This window comes from Teleopsis dalmanni, chromosome 1 (genome assembly GCF_002237135.1).
Source record: "Teleopsis dalmanni isolate 2A chromosome 1, ASM223713v2, whole genome shotgun sequence".
Lineage (NCBI taxonomy): Eukaryota > Metazoa > Arthropoda > Insecta > Diptera > Diopsidae > Teleopsis > Teleopsis dalmanni.
The window spans coordinates 212454448-212476784 of record NC_051846.1 but is presented as its reverse complement, the minus strand read 5'-3'; the positions used below and the strand labels follow the sequence as shown (position 1 = coordinate 212476784).

Below are 22337 nucleotides of genomic sequence, written 5' to 3'. Positions count from 1 at the left end.
CTGCCGCATTGCCATTATGAAACACTAAAACTATAACCATAACCAGGTTTCCGAATTGTCAGGAGTCTTATAGAATATTGAAGAATATTTCTTTTTTTGGATACTGTTCCTACAATTCATATGTTTTTCGGATATAGCAATTTTATATACAGTTTCAGGAAAGAGTCTATTTTATTCTTAATTCGACAGCCATAATAAATTAATACATTAAAAACACAAAATAAAAATCAAACAATTTAGACTTAGAATATTAAAATTTTATTTCATTGAATTGTAAGCGATACACAGAGTATTTGAATAATTTACTGTTAATGCTACTAAATATTAAAAATTGTAGAAAAATTGTTTATGCATGTAGATTGAGAAGTAAATTTAGATAATTAATTTATATTCGCCTTTAAGTATTATATATTTATTTAAATGCGTTACGCCAAAAATTTTGAACTAACACCCATTGAGAGAATGAAATAATAATAATTATAATAATAATACTGCTTATAAAATAACATTTTGATTATTAGATACTAAATTATTCACATTCATAGTTAGTACAACCTTTCGAAATAATAATTTTAACTTATAATTAATTTTAACGTAGAAGCCACCCAAACTGTTATAAGTTTCAAACTGTTATATTTTTATAATTTTTTTAATTTGGAGCAAAAAATTCATTATAATTTATTGAACTGTCAAAAAACAAACACAGCAATAAAGATATGTTACTTTTAACTTATTAAAAACTATAATTATAAAACTGTTATAATTTTTTTTAAATTGAAACTAAAAATTTGTTAAACTAATTTTGAACTGTCAAAAAAAAAAATGTAAATGAAGATATATTGCTTTTAATTTGATTTTGAGTTTTTATAAATAAAAAAATTATTAATTTTAATTTTCTGGATTATTATAACAGTTTAGCTTAAACAATATTCTATTAACCAGTTTGATTTTATAAATATTAAGCGGCTGATATATAAATATAATAGTTACTGTTTCATGCTGAGATTGTTTGTTTATACAATCGTATTGCCAAAATATTGGTGGGTGATTTTTATAATTAAAATTTTTGTTGTTTTAAAATATTTTTTAAAAACGTTCATGTTAAAAAAGTAAATAAATTAAAAAGTATGTGCAAAGAATATATAATTCTATCTAGTGATTTATTTATTAACACCGGAAAGAGTGAATAGTAATATAATAAAAGTCTAACACTCTTTCTCTAGTAGTCTTTCTCTCTCTATCTTTCTAATATTACTTACTACTCCTTGCTCATACTTTTTACTTTATTATTACAATAACTAATAAAACATAGAAATTTGTATTATTAACTTCAGAACTATAACTAAATATTTTAGATTATTTATTATATTATTAAATTGATTTAATATCGACACAGTAATAATTTGTACAACCATTAAATAATGAAAAGTATAAATAATTTAAATATAAATTATCTATATTTCTTTATCTACTTTACCTACTTTACCTTACTATAAAGGTAATTATGCTGGGACATACTAGAGTGATTTCACAGATGGAAATCGCGTTTTGTAACATTTTTCGCATAGTTTAGTTAATTTGTTTTTTTAAAATGTTTAACCATGTTTAAGTGTTTAAAAGCATTATTGAACCAATATATAGACGAATTCTTTTCTTGTTTTTTATGTGGTCGGTGGTTTTTACAGATGCAACATCAAGCACAACTTATGTGCATGAGTTTTCAACATTCAAAATTCATCTAGGGTGGCCTCACTCTATTAATTAATTAATTCAGTATGTCCACCGCTATATACTTTAGATGATGACATTGTAAAGAAATTGCGTAAAGTAAGTACTTATTTATTTGGATTTAGAAATGATTTCGAACTTTTAACAAAGTTTGAGAAACTTATGTATTTAAATAAACTTATGTTTAGATCAATAAACCTTTAAGTAATGCGGTAGCTACCGACGAAACATATTTTACGTAGTTTTAACATTCTTTTATACCTGCGACACTAATTATTATAGAGCAAACCTATACATTTTTATATGATAACCTATAGTACAGTAAGTACAAGTAAGTTTTAAAAGACAAGAATTGTTGCAATGGTGCCTGCAAATTGCTAATCTGTTTCCATCTGTTGTTAGCAAATTCAAAAACAACTTATAGGTAGTTTAGGTGTGTAATAAAATGCTATACTTATGGTAGTATGAATTATATATATTCCGAAGGACCAAAGGAACAATGTTGTGTTCTTAGAAATTATTCTTTTTTTATATTTTTGAATTCTGTGGACATTATTGTAAGTTAATATAGAGATATTTGTAAAATCTTTACAAGCCCAATAGTTTGTTTTTGGAATATTGGAAATATTTTAATATTAGAATAGGATACATAAGTACTTATTTTACTTTAAGGTACATCCTCAGCAAAGCGAACGCTTACGAACGAACGAATATTCGCAGATAATCGTACCTGCAACATTACTCATTTTCATCTTTAGAGGTCATTACTTAATAAATAAAAAATAAAAAAATATGTAGTACAGTTTATAACACTTTAAGGAAGTATGACAATTTAGTATATTCACTTTAAATGTGTATGTCACACATCAATCAATATATAATGAAGATCAAATTATTACTGCGTTAACATAAAAATTACTTAATTATATCTAATTTACTTTATGCGATTATTACGTTGTGTAAGCTTAAATCTACTATTAAATATTATTAATTGTTTATTGATATGATAAATTTTTTTATAATATTTTTAAAGTTAGATAAGTAAAAACAAAGTTTTAAACAATTTAGCACATTATTGTTCGTAATAAATAAAAAACTAGTTTTAATAAAAAGTAAAATACTTGCTTCTAAATTTTCTTTGCGCACCAAAAATCCTATACTAAAAATTTCGTAATTCATACATTTTCAATTTTCACAATTTAATTTTTAACATAATTCATGTATCACAGCTTTTTGCCAATAATTTAATACGTTACATTCAAAAAATATTACATAGCCAAAATAAATTTAACAAATACATTTTTTTCAAAAAAATTTCGAAGGAACATTTTACATTTTTTTATTTCAATTAAAATTAATTAATTTATAAGAAGCATTAAAATTATGATAATACTGAGTTGTAACAGAATCAGTCGTAAAAGTCTTATATGTGAATCCCTTGTTTCGAAAGTGGCGTAAGTTCGTTTGTAATCAAATAGAGTTGGTCTTTAAACTCTTAATGGAGAAATAATGGAGACAATGATTTCATTGATTCCAAAGTTTATTTTTACCACTCTCAAAGCGAACGACTCATATACAATAAATAAACATACATTAAATTATAAAACATTTAGTGTATATAAAAAAGTAAACAAGCATACAAAAATGGCACATAGAGTATAAATTAAAGTAAAAAATTAATATAAAAATTGTGCATATAAAATACATTTTAGTTAAATGAATTCTATAAAAATTAAATTTTATAATCAAACTTTTGATTGTTTTTCTGTTTTTCTGTTTTTAATAAGTAATTTTTAAAATTGTAAATTAACTCAACTTTTTAGTTGAAATTGCACACATAATTGGGTTTTTAAAACCACATCTAAAGAAGCTTTGAATTATTTTTTATTATTTTTTATATATATCGATAGAACTTTTGCGAGTATTTTTTTTTTGTTCTTTAAGGTTATTACAATGGTTCCAATTACATTAATAAGGAACGTTTTGAGATTCGTTGATGCAACTTAAACTAAAATTATTTCGATGAAAACCAATAAATGGAACGCTTGTAATAACCTTAAATTGACTTGATTATATATATATATATAGTATTTTTTTTTTCAAAAATGAGTATTCTTTTTTTGTGTAATTATTAATGATTATTATGTGTGAAATAGACTCATATTGTATTGTGTAAAATAATTTCAAAAACATGAAAGGTATAATTAAAAAAAAAAATAATAAACACCAATCCATTCTTCTGATCATAAGGATTAAATAATATTGATAAATGCATTTATATTGATTTTTCGTTTAATTAAGTTTTAATATAAATTAAATAATTAAATGCTTTTAAATTCAAAAGTATTTCAGCGAAAGTGTCACTGATGTTTCATTGTACACCCCAATTCCTCACAGTGTATTATTAGTCTGTCTCATAAAAAGCCTCCGTTTAATTTAGTCCTTTATGAAGGCAAATAAATGATAACATACAAAAACATTGCGGATGTTATTTTTTGCGTTTCTGATTCAAAAAGTGTATGATTTCTTGAATTGATTCAATATTGAATAAACATATCTTGAGTATTATTGAAAACAAAGTGCTTAAAAGATAGAAAAGCAGAATAGCATTAAGATTTTATATTTAAAACTGTTTTGGTTTAATTAATTATTCAGTTAATTAAATATTTCAAAAACTGATAGACTATAGAAAAATTTTATATGTATATAAATATTAGCACGAGGACCTATATTCCTTCGAACTGTAATTTTTCAAAGACTCAAAAGTGCTCTTTTAATGAAAAGATTGCTGAAAGTTAATATAAATATTGGAGGCTATAGTGTTAGATATATAGTTATAAAAAAGTCATTCAAAAATATAACAAATCATTTTTGATAATCTCTAATTTCTACAATTAACAATGCTAGTCAGTTGAAGTTATTGTTACCAAAGTAACAATCAAAAACAAACAGTAATATTTTAAATATAAAAGCATTTCACTTAATATATATTAAACATAATACGTTTTGCAAAAAAAAAATGTATTTTCATTTTATACAAATTAAATGAAAAATACTAAAAACCTGCTTTTGAATAAAAACGTATACCACATCAGCATTGAAAACATATTTTAGTTATAAGTACTAAATAAAAGTAATAATAAAAAAAATAGGAACAAATTATCTAAAGATGTGCACCTATAAAATTAAATTAAATTATTGTAACTTGGATATGATTGAGAGTCTATACGTAATACTTAAGGGGGGTCTACGAATTGTTATAGCACATTTAAAACGTAATAAGTAATAAGTAATAAAAATTAAAAAACAAAATAGTCTCATTAAAAATCATCAGACAGTCATCATTAATTGCTTAAGTTTTCAACCCTACTTTGTGAAATTGCTGCATTTGCAGCAACGCCCACACCTACATTATTACCTTGCAATACAACGCTGCCACCTTCACTTTCACTCTTCCATGATGACACTGGAATGTGCGGAGCAGGCAAACAATTACGCAATGTTTGCACGATTTGTATGGTGTCCATAAGTGCTATTATCAAATAATTTTTCAATGTCAATATTATTAATTACCAATGACAAATTGGAAGTACTCACTTTTTTGTAAGCTTTCGCTTTGTTTGCCATATGGTTTGCACATTGAAGGACGTATATAGGTTTTCATGCGTGCCATATTTCGCATTAGTTCTGCAAAAACTCGTACAATTTTATCTTGTCCTTGTGGCATAACATCTCGATTTGCATCTTGTGCTCCCCAAGCACCATTGTGCAGTGCCAACAGATCTTTGTTCGATTCAAGAGATTCTAAATTAGAGCTACACAGAAAAAACTTAAATATTTATTTTCAATTATTTATGTGCGTCATTTTATTTACCGTAAAGTTTCAATATTTTTCTGTGCTGCTGGTTCAACAACATGTGAGGAAGACGATGATGTACTGTGTACAGTGTGTGCTGTTGGAGACTGCGATGGTGGTGGTAATTGATGATGAGCTACATGATGATTTGCCATATTGCTAGTTACTCCACTTGGCACAACCGGTGGTGGTGGTGGTGGTGGAGCTACTGCAGTACTGGAAACTGTTGCTGCATTAACAACGCCTTGTGGTTGCATTAAGCCTTGCATTTGCAAATTAGCTGCTGCAGCTGCTACTGCCATTGGGTCAAAATGCTTAGGGTCCAATTGTTGTAACACACGTTGCTTTTCTAGTGCACTGAGACTATTAAACTTTTCCAAACTCTGTTGAGCCAGTGCACGGTTTTGTTGCTGTATAAGTGCAGCTGTGAGTTGTTGCTGTTGCTGCTGTTGTTGATGTTGTTGCTTAGCAGCAGCTTGCTGTTGTAATTGTTGTTGCTGTTGATGATGTGCAGCTGCTGCAGCGCTTAACTGCGACAGCTGAGATTGTATGCTATTCTGCTGCTGTTTCGTTAAGTGTTGCAACTGTGGTGGTACTTTCTGTTGTGCGTGGGAAGGAGTGGGTTTTGTCAGATCAACTTCTCCGCCACTTGAGCTACCAACGGAACTACTGCCGCTTGAACCAGCACCAACACCAGCTGCAGCTGCTGCATGTGGTGGTGGCAGATGCGGTAAATGTTGAAGAAAATCTGCTGGATTTACGCCCGGAAATTGTTGTTCCATAAATGGCAATGGAGAGAGACCTAAATGGTTTTTATAATAACGGCAAGCTGGGCTTGGGCAAGATTGTACAACTTCTATAATAAACTCTTTTTCCATTCCAAAATTCTCTCGGCCAATGGTGTAGGACTCAATAACTGCACGCACTGTAGCGTCTACGCTTAAATGTAAACCGTGAGGACCAGACATATGCTTTAGCATGACTGCATTGGCGAAGTGTTCAAATGGCAATACTATTTTACCATTCTCACGTAGTATCAAGCGACCCTGTGAATCAAGAGTTAAACGATTCGCTAAAACTCTGCAAATGAAATAAATCATTGGTAAAAAAAAATAATTATAGTAGAAATTTTTGATTACTTACTGCAAGTATGCTGCACTGGGTAACATTGCATTATCCTTCAGATCAGTGAAGCATTGCAATAACTCTGCGCTTGGATTCCAACCTTTATTTTGCAAATACAATTGTAATAGCATATAAAGCTTTTCTGTAACATAGCCAACACCAGGAATGCCAGTATTTCCTGGTTGCATCTCTGGTACTTGAGGACCTTTCGCCAGCGCCGCTTTCATTGTTTCCGAAAGATCTAACTTATAGTTTTCAGGATAAAAATTTTTCATATGATCCTAAAATTTAAAAATAATAATCGTGTTCTCAATAATGAAGAAATTAAAGATTTTACCAAATTATTCATTTTTCAAATAAAATAAATGAACTTTGCTGCTTTGCTTACATTAGTCTGGTAGTTACGCTCAGTAATAGGTCATCTCCTGGAATGTGTTGCGCATATTTGTATAGTAAAATTGCATTCACTTGCTGAAACTGCAATTAAAATAATCAATTTAGGATTTTATAGCCTACAGGTTTCTTGATAGGCGTGGCAGCAGGACGAGAGCTAATTAGCTAAGGTTTAATATATTCGCTTTGTATAATAATATTAACTTCGAATGAAAATATATATTCTTATTTATATATTTTCGATCACTTTCAAATATTTATTAACATATACAATAGAGAAAGGTGAAAAAAAAAATTATCCTGTCGTCTGCTTTGCCATGTCTAGTTGGAATACACACATTAGTAATATCTCTTATTTGATTATTTTGTATATATAAATGACAAACTTCCTCAAAGCTATTTTGTTAAAATGAATTCTACATTTTCATTATACTTATTAAATAATTTAAAATAACGCATAAAGTAGACACAAATATTTTCACACTTTAATTTGCAAATTTTTATTACCAGACAACAACAAACCCGATACATATGTGCACACCTTTTTACGTGGATGAAATGCTCACCAATTATGCACAGTAAAAATACCGTTTGTTGGCAACGCGAAAATGCAAGCTGTCAAAATCAACTGCACGTGTCAAAGTTTGTTTTCGTTTTTCAAGCTCAGAAGCGTAGTGCAGTGGTTTTTTGGCTTTTAACATAGAGCCAAAATTAAATTAATAGATATATTCTGAAAATAAATGTTATTCTGACATCCACGCAATAAATACTTTAAATACGCAACAATGAAGGTTAAAATGATAAGTCGGAATCCGGACCATTATGTTCGTGAAACCAAAAACCAAATTCACAAAAGTAATTGCAAAAATTTGTTTAAGTTTTCGTTTATTAATTAATTTTGTTTTTTAGTGCCTAGAAATTATGATCCTGACTTACATCCATTGCAACCAGTGAGAGAGTACGTGCGTGCACTGAATGCTACCAAGCTAGATCGTGTGTTTGCAAAGCCTTTTGTAGGAAATTTAAGCGGTCATCGTGATGGTGTCAATTGCTTTGCCAAACATCCCAAAATGCTGTCGAATTTAGTGTCAGGTGCTTACAATGGTGAAGTACATGTTTGGGATCTGGCAAACCGTGCAACTTTACGTAGTTTTGTTGCACATGAAGGATTTGTACGTGGCATTACTTACGGAAGTAATGGCGATCGATTTTTTACTGTAGGTGACGATAAAACTATAAAAGTATGGAAATCAAATGGACCGGAAATTGGAGAAGACGAAGAACCGATTAATACAATATTGAGTCGCACTATCATAACTGGGATTTCGCATCATCGTAAAAGTGCTACATTTGCAACTTGTGGAGAAGTGTGCACAATATGGGATGAAAATAGAAATGATCCATTAAAAACACTAAAATGGGGTGTAGACACATTACACGCTATTGCGTTTAATCCGGTTGAGACTTCAGTGTTGGCTTGCTGTGCCAGTGATCGTAGTATTATTTTCTATGATCAACGCGAATCAAATCCTTTGCGTAAAATGGTGTTAACAATGAAAAGTAATAAATTGGCGTGGAATCCAATGGAATCATTTAATTTTACTTTAGCCAATGAAGACTGCAAGTAAGTTTTATATCGATTGTAATACATACGAATCTCACAATTGTTATTGTTTTTAGTCTGTATACATTTGATACTCGACAGTTGAAATCCCCAATCAAAGTACATTTTGATCACGTTTCCGCTGTTACTGATGTTGATTATTCACCTACCGGCAAGGAGTTCGTTTCTGGAAGTTATGATAAAACAATACGTATATACAATTCACATCACAGTCACTCCCGTGACATTTATCACACTAAACGCATGCAGCACGTTGTTTGTGTCGCTTGGTCATTAGACAATCGCTACATTTACTCTGGATCAGATGAAATGAATATACGTATTTGGAAAGCTAAAGCATCAGAGAAACTAGGTGTCATACGTCCACGCGAACGTGCTGCATTCAATTATCAGGAAGCACTTAAAGCAAAATTCGCAGCGCATCCACAAATTAAACGCATTGCTCGACATCGTCAAGTACCAAAGCATATACTGAATGCACAACGCAAAATGCGCGCTATCAAAGATAAGGAAAAACAAAAGGAAGCCAATGTACGCAAGCATTCAAAACCCGGAACTGTGCCTTTTGTACCAGAGAAGAAGAAGCATGTTCTGCGCGAAGATGTTTAGATCTGTCAATGCACTATTTTTTTTTTGATACCTCTATACGAATAAATCCAATTAAATTAGTTATTCTAGTTACTAATAACTAAAATATTAATTATTTTAAATTGTTAACAATGCGTCTTTTATCATAAAATTTACGACATATTTATTATAATTGAAAACTAAGGGGCGGAATATCTATTGTTTACAAAAGCTTCGGAACGATGATATGTTTCTAATACCAGGTAGAGTGATGTCAAGTAGAGTGATTCGACTTTCTTACGAATGGTGAAATTCCGAAAGGGGTTCTTAGCTGCTTTTGGTCATTAGAAAATACATAATAATATAATATTTTTTCATAATCTTTTTCCTACTGAGAATAGATCAGTAATTCTGAATTTTTATCAGTCCCCGTAAAATAAACCAATAAAACATTTACACTCAGCTGTAATGTTTTTCAGAGATTGCATTTCGTAACTACATATAAGAAAGAGCAGCGTAGGCCGCCCTCCCGTCAAAACACTTTGAAAACAACGAAAAAGTTGCCGCTCTCAACTTGCCAGAGTATTTTATAGAACCGGTAGTATTTGTGGATGGAGAGGCGGAGGGAACTATTTCACTTGTTTTTATTTGTTAAGTACACGTGAAACTTGGTTGAACGACGTTAGTGCGAGTGGAGCAAGCATTCAAGTGAGTTGTGTTTTTGTGCGATGATTTTAGTCTTCAGTGAATCAAAGTTCATTTAAATAATTTTTTTTTTACACTCCGCATTTGTTCACGTAATTATAATTTAATTATTATTAAATTAAAAAATTGTGTAGATAATAAATGTTAGTCTGAAGTTCTGAACAATTAACTAAAGAAAATATGTGATAAATTTATTAACAAAAAACTAAACGCATTAAATTATATAAAATACATAAAAAAAAAATAAATAAAAAAAAAATCAATTCAATGAAAACTGAATGGTAAGCAAAAAATCGAAATCAAAACAATCTCAAGGCAGAAAAAAGTTTGAAAAGTCATTGGAAGCAGCAGCAAAAACGAGAGCAGTAGAAGGTCCGACGAAATAAAAGTCAGTGGGGGAAAGCGTTGAACTTGAACTTGCTATATTTAAAGTGAGCACGAGTGCGAGCAGGCACTGGCACTGGCACAGGCTGAGCGCAGTAATAATCCAAACAACAGTCCAACAACAATTGCCGTAGTAATAAATTCCAATCGAATTGCTTGAAAATGGATGCCCTTGGAGATATTTTGGCACCGCACAGCGAGACAATAGCGAAAATAGCCGGCACCATAACGACGTTGCAGTTTTTGTCCGGTATCGCATTTCTAAATAGCATACGAAAGAAGGGTAAAAGTGATGGATTTCCACCAGAGCCTTTTATTGGCGGTACTGTGCTGTAAGTATAATGAACACCTAGTCACTGGGTCATAGATGACCAACTAACAAAAGCACTCTATATTTTATCAGCATGATTTGCATTTTTGTTTAGTATCTTATCTAAAGTGGACGGAATGTATGTACATAGTTTTTAACCCTATATCTTAAGCTCTTTTAGATACGTGGCCCTATAATCTTACGAATTCGGTTATCGAAGAAGTCAATTATGTAAATTGTTATTGTTCGATGTGGTGTAGGTTAATCAGTTTTAGTGGAACCAATAATAACATTGAATAAAATCTGAATTCTACGTGCAGCCTACGCCAACCACTGATAAGAAATTCCCAAAGGAGATAATAAAATATTTAGATTATTGATTATATATTGCACATTACGAAATTCTAACTGATCAGTCGTCTTAGTTTTACACTATGGAAAGTCATTATTAGTGAATCATGTTGTTGTTTTAGTTATAGTAACTTAAATATGTAGTCAATTTTTTGAATCTCTATTGGGAGGATTGAACGACATTTGGTCGTCTAAAACGACAAATGGTTTCTGGACGTAGACTAAGCAATTTCAGAAATCATTGAATCGCGTTAAATAGATTTCTCCTATTCATTTATTGTTAAAACAACTAACTAAATACTATTTATATTGACACAATAAAAGATTGTTATGGCTTTTTCGTTACGGAGACCTCAGTAAACAATATTTCAACCAACCAATATTTCAACCTATTATGTTGTTGTTGTTGTAACCCGCTGGGACCTATAAGTAGATAACATGAAAGGATATAGAAGACAATTACATGGATAAGGACGTTAATGAGTAGTGATTAAGAGAGATGGAGGTAGGAATGAGGACCTACTACTACTACTAATAGGATTTGGATTGAGGTAAAATAAAATGCAGTAGGGAGTAGTTAATATATATACATACATATATGAAATTGAATATGACGAAATAGTGAGGAACCCTATCACAAGCCTCTTTTAACTTCCATTAAGAGTTTTATATTCTATTTAATACATACTTGTCACATTATTCATATTAATAACATTTTAATACGCAAGGCACTAAGAAATCGCAATTTGACAACATGATAATCTATATAATGAGGACTTCCTTTTTGATATGAAGTACACTTCTTTCAAAAGAAAGCACCTAGTAAATAAAAAGTACTTGCTTCATTTTGTGAGTCCTAGGATAGAAAATAACAAAGTTGGAACTTCTAGTAAAGCCAAGTATTGTGACCAAAGTAGTTCTTTTGGTATGAAACGTTCGGAAATTCAAGTATAAAAGTATTTTGAAGTATGGACTGTATGTGATTATGCTAGAATAGTATATAGTTATGCCACGGAGATGATTACCTAGTATGTAGGGTTCTTATTAGATTTTATAACCAAATCATATTCACATGTACAGCACATAAAATTTTAGTACGCAATTTAAAATTTATTCGTTTAATTTTGCAATTAATTTTTTTTTTATGAATCTAAGCTCGTCAATAGAAATATGCTAAATAACCTGTTACTTGTAATTTGAACAACCGAATAAAAATGCAACTTTAATTTAATTACAAATGAACAAGAATGCATTTCGCATTAGAAATTATTCGGTTTGGAATTTGTCTGGGAACAAATAAATGAATGTTGGCTTTTTTTCCTTCCGTTGATGGTCTTAAATCCAGTTACAAATTAGTAGCATTATGTGTTAGTACTTGCTAAACATGAATATCTGATTAAATCCGATATAAAATATCTAGTAAGAAAGGAATTCTATATGCTGTGCAACATTATACGAATATGAATATATATGACTGCCCATGTTAGCAACTTATATTTTTCTTAGTTGCTGATGGGAATAGCTCCTTATAATCTTCAAGAAGATAATAATAATGAATAATAATAGTAGTTTGTCCTGCAATAAGGGAGTAACCTTCGAGTAGAAATGTGGGTAATAGTGAGAGAATTTTCAAGTGAAAATTTAGTTTTTAATCAAGTGGATTTGTAGCGCTGACCAGACCTAAATATATATCATTATACAATATTATCATAATAAATTTTTTAATTTAGATTCAAATTGAAATAATCATGATTAAATATATTAACTTTTATTTTATACAGCACTATTCTGACTCTTAAACTTGGTGCTATTATGGATGATATACACATGATTCGAACCAATCTAATTGGTTTAGTACTTAATGGTGTGTTCATGTTCGTTTTTTACTGGTATGCATCCAAGGAGTTTAGAACAGATATTTGGAAGAAAATTGGAATAGCTACAGTCATTACAATGGGTTTTCTAGCTTATACAAACTTTGAAGATCCTGCGAAAGTTGAATTCCGTTTGAGTATGATAATAACCACAGTTTTGGTGTGGCTAGTTGGTTCACCACTGTTGCAAATCAATAAAATAATTGAGAAGAAAAGTACCGAAGGCATGCCATTTCCAATTATATTTACTGGTACATTGGTTGCTGCGTCTTGGACTTTGTACGGTATTTCGATTAGAAATACTGCGATGTCGGTAAGTAACAAAAACCATATATTTTTTCCATATATTCATAATGTTTTCTTTTAGTATCAAAACCTTTTATTGTTTGTACTGAGTGCCATACAATTATCTCTATTCGCCATTTATCCAAGTACGCCAAGCGAAGTTCCGTCTAAAACTGATGCCGCCACAAAACAAAAGAAACCAAATACTCCAAACAAAAAGAAGGATTAAAAATTTAACTTAAACACATAATTTAAACATCTATGCTTTTAAAAGTTAAAATTTTACTTATAGCCTAATACACTGATGCAAAGTAGTTAGACATTTTTATATAAGTAATCTATGCAATGCTATAAATATTATATTTCAACAATATCTGCAATTTTTGACAATAATTAAAATCTTCCAATCATATTTTTAATAAATAAATAGATATATTATTTAACTTAGTAAATGACTATTAAAAATTGTAATTGTAAAACAATGAATTTTAAGAGTAAAAACTAATATTTCTAATTGTACAAAATTTAATATTAAAATATAGTTAAAATAGGTATTCTATTTATAGTTAATTTAAAATTATACACAACCGCTATAAATTGTTACAAAATAAAAATACATTTTAAAAATGATGTATATTTATATAAATTACTATAGTTTTGTTACAAAGCCGCATATGTAGCTCTGTGGAGATGCACCGCCACATCATAACTAAAATTGAGAAATTTTATTTTATAAAAAATTGAATTTTTATTCATAAATTGAATTTATTACAACTTGCGTATTTATTTAAGCAGTATATGAAATGATTTTAAGGATACGTACGTTGATGAAACAAAGTTTCTTTTATAATTAAATTTTGACTTTTTTTTGGCATTGTCCACACCAATTGGAACACTTTGGATCATAAAAATAAAAAACTTTAGTTCTTGTATTTTAGGAGCCTTAAAAATTCGTAACAATTTTATTAAATATGTTTTAAATGCAGTATTTATTCATCATCCGTATGTTCTTCCAAAAGCAACGCCACCGTTGAGTTATAATGTTCGCCTAGACTATACATATGTCGGTGGTAAGTTATTGTTAACTTTGGACCTTTGAATTCGTTTCCCTGTACCGTATTTGAACCTTCAGCTTGAATAACTTCGATTGGTATTTCAAGTACAGATGACAGAGCCTTTAACTCAATATGACCACCCCAGGCAGGTGTGCTTTGCACAGACTTACAGTAGTGTTCGAATTGTTCATCGTCCAATAGATTTCCGGTATGTGGGTCAGTCATGAAGCATATAAGTGTATCCTTATTTTCACGTATGTATTTGGCAGTTTCTTCACGAAGTTCATCAACGGTAAAACCATGTAAATCATGCAAACCAAGTTGATGACGAATGGCATTGTATAGGCAGTCTCCATCTGATGGCACTTCAAAAATCATCAAATCCATTTCTTTCAGTTTTGCTACTAACTTTCGTTGCTCCACCGCTTTGGGTTCGTTTTTCGCGTCTTTGCTGGCAGCAAGTATATCCTCTTCTCGTTGACGTGCTTCGTTTGCTTTTTTATTCCGCCGTTTTTGAGCTTTAGAAATACGTTCTGGTTTTTCCTCATCTTCTGCATTTTCTTTATTGTCCACGAGCTCTTCAGTGTTGTGATTTTCATTAAGCAAAAGGATTTGATTTTGTTCTTGCAATATTTGCTGTGACAGCATCAACTCCTGCTGTTGTCGCTGTATTAAATGATTTTCCAATCGAGTGATTTCTTCCAATAATTCCTTACGTTTCTTTTTATCGTTTTTTGCACACTTTTTCATTTCTTGTATTTTAGCCTGTAGCTCTTTTTTTTCTCGGCGGTGTCTGGCAGCTAATTCATCAATTGATATTTCTTGCAATTTGTTAACCAAAGATTCGGTGGTAGTCGTCATTGTTTTTTTATATTGTATAATATAACAACTTTATTATAAAACGAACTGCGATTGTGTTGAAATTGTTAGTTTACAACATAAATTTATATATCTAATTTAATTTACAATAATTTTTATAAGCGGCTCCAATAAAAACTTTTGACAGCTGATGTACTGTATTGTGTTGGTTCTCAATAACCACTATTGTGAATTGCTGTTATTTTAAATGACAGTAGTTGCTTGCAATTTTAGAAATTGTTGAGAATATATAAAATTTTGAATATATTTTTTTTTTTATTTTAAGTTGATAGTAAAGGTGTTTACACAGTTATTAAAGTTCAATTTATATTTAATTGATATTATTATTATCTTAAAATTATTATTTTTTGAGCATTATCTGATTGCATAAAAAAAATATGTTCCAAATCATGTTATATTAACAATACTTATAATACCGAAAATCACAACAAGATTGTACTCATAAAGGGTCTGTTCCACGAGTTACTCGTAGTAACTTTGAGTAACACTGTGTATACACAAGTGCGTTCCATCAGCAAATTTTCGTGTATTATCCTGTAAATTTTATATTTTATTTGTGTTTTACTTGAGGTTTACTACGAGTAGCTCATCGAACAGACCTAATGTAATAGAGGAACAGATATAAAAGAATTGAATTTAAATTGAATTTGAATTTTAAAAATGACTATATTTCAGTATAAAACCTGCTTCACAATCGTAGAGTCACGCTCATAGCGCTCCTAATGCTCTTGTTCTGATATAGGATCATGGCGGCAGAGCCAAATAATATTCATAATAATAACAGACGTCCAAAATTTTTTTTAAACTCTCCGGATGTTGCTGACAAAGTCGTATACAAAGCATTAATTGAAGTGAGCAAAAATTTTGACCATATTGTTATGAGAGACAAAAGAGTTATGAAAGAGTATTTAGATATTTTTTGTTTGTTTCGATTCATCCAGTTACCAAACAAAGTCTTTATAATTATTTTTTATATTATTATGACGTGTTCAAAAGTACATATGTACGTATTTTCTCGACACATACAATCACTAATGCCAGAGTTATGGAGATTACCAAGCAAATTGGTTTAATAAATGATATCAGAAAGAGGAAATATGGTCTACTCTAAGAAAACACACGAGTAGTATAGTTCATTCAGCCTTAAAATGAAACCCGATTGAATTAAGAAAAAGAGGACATCTAAAGATAACATCGAGGCGAATAGTATTCAGAGAGACATCCAAATCATTTGACAAGCTTATATACATGGCATGTAATAGAGACAACTGCAAACTTTTTCAGAAAGACTAAGTTCTTAGATATGCTATCCATTTCTAATTGTAGTTGTATGTAACGTCTGTTTAGCTCCATTTAAATGATGTACTAATGACGAACAGATGATTTTTCAAAAATATATTAATCATTCTAAAAAATTTAGCATATATTATATATGTACAAGGTGTCAAGTAATTAATTAAGATTTAAAGGATAAGAAATGCATTTGAAAGGAAAGCGGGACAATTGTGTGAAAGTTTCCAAATTCAAAAAATTTGATTGTAAATAAAGTAGATTCTTGGGCTGACCACATAGCTGTTTAGTAGTCTTTAGAAATACTTAAATGATTTAGAACTGAGTTAAAGTTTAATCGTGGATTCACAATTAAACATACAAAGCCAAGTACACTAAATTTGTTTTATTGAAATTAGTATTTTGTCAATTTTTCTTGTTTTAAGTAATTAATATATACTTCATTGGTATACTGAAATCTTCAATGAAAAGGCATTAAGGTTCTTCAATTAAAACATTCTTCTATAGGGTTGTTGATAGCCAAACAGGGAACACTTAGTGTTAAATGTTTAACCTTATAGTAAATATAAGATGAAATAAAATAATAAATAAATTAATTACATAAAATATTTGTTAATCAATAATTGACATCCTTTAGGTTAGGTTAGGTTGACATTCAATTGACATCCTTAAAACTATCAACAAAATTAACTAATTATGTGATTTTAAACAAGTTCATCAATTCATACCTAATTGCGGAGTTGGCAAAGTACTAAAACCTTTGTTTTAGTTTCTCACAAGTGTTCATTAAATATTTTTCCAAATTTAATATTCCCAAAGAGTTGCTACTGTTAATCTAACCGAAAACAAATTCTACATATGGTTAAGTACGTACATCCCCTAATTTTCTTAGTGATATTGACATTTCAATACCAACACAAAGTGACACATTCCTACGTGACGTCTGACTTCAGTTTACTTAGCAAACATAAAAGCACAATTCGTCTTCGACAAAGACGAGATGAGGAAGGCAATTTAACCTCAAACTAAAAAAAAACGAATGAAGTTAAATACCTAAACTGAATGCTGCAGTACTGAACCACTTCAGGCTTTAATTTATGTGGATGGAAAGGGAAGGATCACACCAATGAACCAAGTCAAAGACGAGAAAATTAATATCTGAATAAAGTTCTGTGTAAATACGAAAATAAACGAAGTTATGTGGTTTTATTACTTACTCATTCATATGGACAAGTTTACTACAATTTAAAGTAGTTCTAAGGATTAAGAACAGATTTTTGTAATTTAATTTAAATACATTTTACATAATATTAATTCACTACATATTAAATAAAATTCTTTAGAAGATATTAGTACAAATACAGAAATTAACCCATAAAGTCACAGATTATTCAAAGAGTGACTGCTTTTAGATTAAATGTGGAGAGGGATTATTTTTTGCTTTTTTAAATTTATTTATATTTATATTTTTATATATCAAAAAAGTTATAGTAATTATTATTCAAGTCATGTGTTTTTATGATTTATGGTCAAAAACTGCCTACAACATCTGTGGCTCGAAAATGAAAATTATAAAATAAATTTAAAAAAATAATATTTTAAATGTTTCACTTCGGTAGTTGAAAATTCTGACAGATTGAATTGATATATTTTTTGCTGAAATTTATTCATATTATTTTTATATATACAATTATTTGCGATAAATTATTTTCATTACTTATTTTTTATATTACAAAAATCTATTGCGTTTCAATTCCGGGAATACCAACGAGTTAGTTATATTAAGTGTTGTAGTGCTGAGTCAGGTTGTAAAAAGTGTTTTAGTTTAATTTAGTTCAGGTATCGTTAATCCTGATGAGGGTCTAAACTCCGCCTTAATACAGCGTAATGTTTTCGAATAGAATCGACAAGGGTGCATTTTGTTCACTTTTACATATGATAATATCTTTAATAGGGCCCTTAAGAGATACTAAGAATTTTGCTGTTTAAATTGTTATTTGTAACTAACACTACCACTAAGGACGTACCAGAAAATTTTAGGAGATGGAATATAAACATGTAAATGGATTATACTATACCTTTATTTGAGGAAAATTACCTCAAATCTAAAGTCTGCAGGGTAAAATGTATCATAATAGATTGACTACGTAACTGTTACTTATGAAACGACATATATAGAGAGGTGTATAAGAGAATTAGTTTTAGATGAATCATTACGTTCTTATGTTCTACGAAGGGAAATAAATATAGATAGTTGGAACGATCTATATATAGAAGTGTATAAGAGAATTAGTTTTAGATGAATCATTACGTTCTTATGTCCGACGAAGGGAGATAAATGTAGATGGTTGGAACGATATATATATAGAAGTGTATAACAGAGATAGTTTTAGACGAATCATTACGTTCTTATGTCCGACGAAGGGATATAAATATAGACAGTTGTACTCGATTGGTATGTGGTTTCATGGCAAGGTTTTAGAATTAAAATACAGTATAGTCATGTTTACCTCTTCCCTTCTTACGTACTTCAATTCACATCATCACATTCCGTACTATTTCAATTTCATCTAATCACTCACTCATCCCATGCTTCATTTTATATATATTGTATTTATATTCTGTTTGCAAGGGGTAAGAGCTGATAAGGGAGCAAAAATCGTAGCAAGAGCAAATGAAACTCGGAAGGGAGAAACTTTTTTAAAATGTGGGTTTTTATTACAATTGTTTCTTTTTTAGTCATTGTGGGTAGTGTCATTAGAGTTAAGGTAAGGTCTTAGCAGATCCTCTTAGTAGAGGTGTTAAAGAGAGTAGCAGGCGATTGAAAACACTGCGCCCGTAAGTTCTATATGTATTTTATATATTTAAGTTTTGTAGAATGAAATATGGATAGAAGTTATAACTAATGAATGTATGAATCACTTCGAATGTATCCACTAATTATAATGAATTTGCTATTTTCGGTTTTTCACAAAACTTCAAACGGTTTTCAAAGGAGTGAGTCTGCTATCCTTTATCCTTGTGGTATTGTGTAGCTAAAGGTGCATAGTCATTTTATGTTAATTTATTTTAACAATTTTAGTTTTAATTAATTTTTGATTTTCGAATTAAATTTTGTTCTAATACAAAACTATGTTTTTGACAATTCCGTAGATGAAACGTTTTATTCTGCCAACCGAATTATTGAAATACCAAAAAAAAGGTATAAATATTTATTTAAATTTGTTAGTTTTTATTTTAATTAAAAATTTTTTGTGTGTAATTGTCGAATTCGAAATATTATTTATTTTGATATATAAAATAAACTTTTCAAATGAAAAAAAAAAAGAACAATTGCAAAATAGGTAAGAATGTAAGAGATCCTTATTGAAACTAGAAAGCATAATGGTTTATCGATCTATTCGTTTTTTAATAAGTTTTCTGAAAATATTTAAACTCATTAGTTGGATTTTTTACTTGATGGGGTCCATATTACCCCTCCGAAGAAGTTATGGTTTATGCCAATACACATACACATATTCACTGCTCTCAAAGGAATAAGAATGGGCGCTTAAATCTCGGCTGTGTTGAGAACTAAGCTGAGGCAATAATACATTTGAAGAATTCCATGAAAACTACAGATAACTACAGGTTCCTACTAAGTGTGGTAAATTCTTCAAATATCCAAAAAAATTATTTCGAACCCGTTTTACAATTTTTATCAATAAATTTGTATTTCAATTGTTAAAAAAGCAAACTTTTTCAATGATAATTTAATTTTTTATTACAGTTTACGATAAGCATTGTCCATAAAGAGTGTTATTTGCATATAACGACCCTTGGTCCTTTGTTTTCCAGTCATTTCGCCCTTATCTTTTGTTAATAATTCATTGTTTAGAATTAAAAAAAAGATGCTCTGATGGTTGTCTGGGTATTTGTGTATGTCCTTTGGGCTTTTATTATGGAAATGTTGTTGGTCTTGCTAACAATTGCAGCTAGTAGGTCTAACAATACACACATTAGCAACTCGGTTTAATATTTTGCTAATGTTTACATTTTATCACAGAGATACTTTTTATATAACTAAATTTATGAATATACGTTGTATATAAAAAGTATAAAAATAAAATATAAATAATTTTGGATACTGTTTATTAAAACTGTCATGTATTAAACTGTTTATACTAATTTATTATAAGTGCAACTCATTTAAATCAGTGTAAATTGTAGGATTGAAGCAAAAAAATGTTCCTTACAATATTAGTGGGTGTCCATTTTACAAGAAAATACAGCTTAGTTAGGCCCTTTATAAGGACACATTCTGATATCACAATTTTAGGGATATAACTGTTACTGACTGTTATAAGATCGGGATCAGGATCGCATCCAAGAAATATCTCCAGTTCTTCAATTTTCTACATTGGATAAACTCTTAAGGAAGGGCGACAATAAAGTGGATAAACGCTGAGTGTTAGGCGGTAACAATGTGTAAGGTATCCAATCAGTGCAGCGATTGCATTAGACAGTGATAGGTGACCTCATAGTGCATTTCTGTGTTTCTTCAGCCATCCTTGTATGAATAAGATAAGATGAAAACTAATATTTTTAATATTATTATATTCGATAAATCTCTTAAAAATTTTTAAAGAAGCATGTGAAAGTAATTGAATAAACTTTGCCTGAGAAATTGGCTGTGTTTAAAATATTACAGGTCGTAGACCACAGCTCTATAGAAAATAATGTATGATATTTGTTGTATAAATGTATGGAACTCATTTTGAGAAACAACCCTAACTTATCCCTGCGATGACATTTTTTTGGCAATACGTCAATTTAAGTTTTCCGCAGTCATTTTTGATCGAATATTCTTCACAAGAATTTTACCACTTTCTTTCGTTCCGACTTTATAGCATTAAAGCTGACTGGATTTAGGTGCTTGAGTTTATAGTTCCTTGTGAATGGTAAAATGGTAGATTTTGTTGAGTTAATAATGCAACATAAATTGACCCATTATATATTATTGAGCTTCTTCAAATTTTTCTCCATTCATTATAATAATATCATTAGTCTGATATAACGAGAGCTGAGCTATATCGTTATAAAACTCAGTAGAAAAAGTTGTTCAGAATAATGAAATTTAACAGAGGCTGTTGTTTAGGATATGAGCATCTGCTCAATAATGAATTTTCTTACAATCTGTCTATATCGAGGTGCAGTGCAATATACATATTTATTAGATGTAATCTATAATTCTATCTTGAAACTTACAAACTTGTAAGTTTCTGATTATACTTTGACTTTGATCCTTTTTGACTTAATATTATGTTATTATTAATTTAAATTATACTGCATAGTTTCGAGTTCAAATCTTATCTAAATTCAACACATACGCCTGTTTGCTTCCGCTTTCCACATTATCGCTATAAAATTCTCGAACAAACATACAAGAAATACTTTTTCAATTTACACAATAAATGGAGTAAGAATTGACTTCTATTCGAATTGCCTGAGACCTTTTCCAGCTGATTTCCCATTCAAGCGAAGCCATTTAACGAATTGTCAAAAGCTACGTTCAGAGCAGAAATTATCTTAGTAAGGCAAATAAACACATAAACAGTGAATATGCCTTAATGATATGGCAGCATGTAGTCCTCACTATTAATGCCACATAGATTGCCATATTGTATCCTTTGGTAGTTTCATGAGCCACAAAAGTTTTATTGGCAATTGGCGGCTGTTGCTCATGTGAATATTTAAGCCCAGCACCGAGAGGTACGTGTTCGAGAATCATAATTCGCAAACTACAACAGCAAACACACACACAGAGTCACACTTTTATCTGCTTTGGAGGCACATAAATGCCATAACTTGCTTCCGCTTCCTGCAGGATAATCCTTTACACATTTTAATGTAACTACAAATTGTGTTCGAC

General features: G+C 29.9%; 4 protein-coding genes across 8 annotated transcripts in view; 2 read left to right on the top strand and 2 right to left on the bottom strand.

Annotated features, from left to right (window-relative positions):
• The first annotated feature begins 947 nt into the window (after nucleotides 1-947).
• Nucleotides 948-9398, top strand: LOC119671796 (DDB1- and CUL4-associated factor 13). Its single transcript, XM_038082582.1, has 4 exons — nucleotides 948-1040; nucleotides 7613-7957; nucleotides 8012-8726; nucleotides 8783-9398. The coding sequence occupies exons 2-4, from the start codon at nucleotides 7888-7890 to the stop codon at nucleotides 9333-9335; spliced, it is 1338 nt and encodes a 445-aa protein (XP_037938510.1). The 5' UTR covers nucleotides 948-1040; nucleotides 7613-7887; the 3' UTR covers nucleotides 9336-9398.
• The window catches only part of LOC119671794, a 76549-nt gene continuing 57697 nt past the window's right edge, over nucleotides 3486-22337 (bottom strand). Inside the window, exons 1-6 of one of the 5 annotated variants that reach the window (XM_038082580.1) lie at nucleotides 7047-7434; nucleotides 6728-6990; nucleotides 5603-6664; nucleotides 5326-5543; nucleotides 5147-5260; nucleotides 3486-4310 (exon numbers count right to left, since the gene is read on the bottom strand). In XM_038082580.1, the coding sequence (XP_037938508.1) occupies nucleotides 4294-4310; nucleotides 5147-5260; nucleotides 5326-5543; nucleotides 5603-6664; nucleotides 6728-6990; nucleotides 7047-7058 (1686 nt within the window). In that variant the 5' untranslated portion in view covers nucleotides 7059-7434 and the 3' untranslated portion in view covers nucleotides 3486-4293. The other 4 variants (XM_038082577.1, XM_038082575.1, XM_038082578.1 and 1 more) reach the window with 4 other exon arrangements.
• LOC119671798 (sugar transporter SWEET1) lies at nucleotides 9961-13824 on the top strand. The gene is made up of 3 exons (XM_038082584.1): nucleotides 9961-10714; nucleotides 12825-13230; nucleotides 13285-13824. Exons 1-3 carry the CDS (start codon nucleotides 10545-10547, stop codon nucleotides 13429-13431), a joined length of 723 nt encoding a protein of 240 aa, XP_037938512.1. The 5' UTR covers nucleotides 9961-10544; the 3' UTR covers nucleotides 13432-13824.
• LOC119671797 (deubiquitinase OTUD6B) lies at nucleotides 13813-15332 on the bottom strand. Its single transcript, XM_038082583.1, has 2 exons — nucleotides 14026-15332; nucleotides 13813-13911 (listed from the first exon to the last, which is right to left on the bottom strand). Exon 1 carries the CDS (start codon nucleotides 15116-15118, stop codon nucleotides 14192-14194), a length of 927 nt encoding a protein of 308 aa, XP_037938511.1. The 5' UTR covers nucleotides 15119-15332; the 3' UTR covers nucleotides 13813-13911; nucleotides 14026-14191.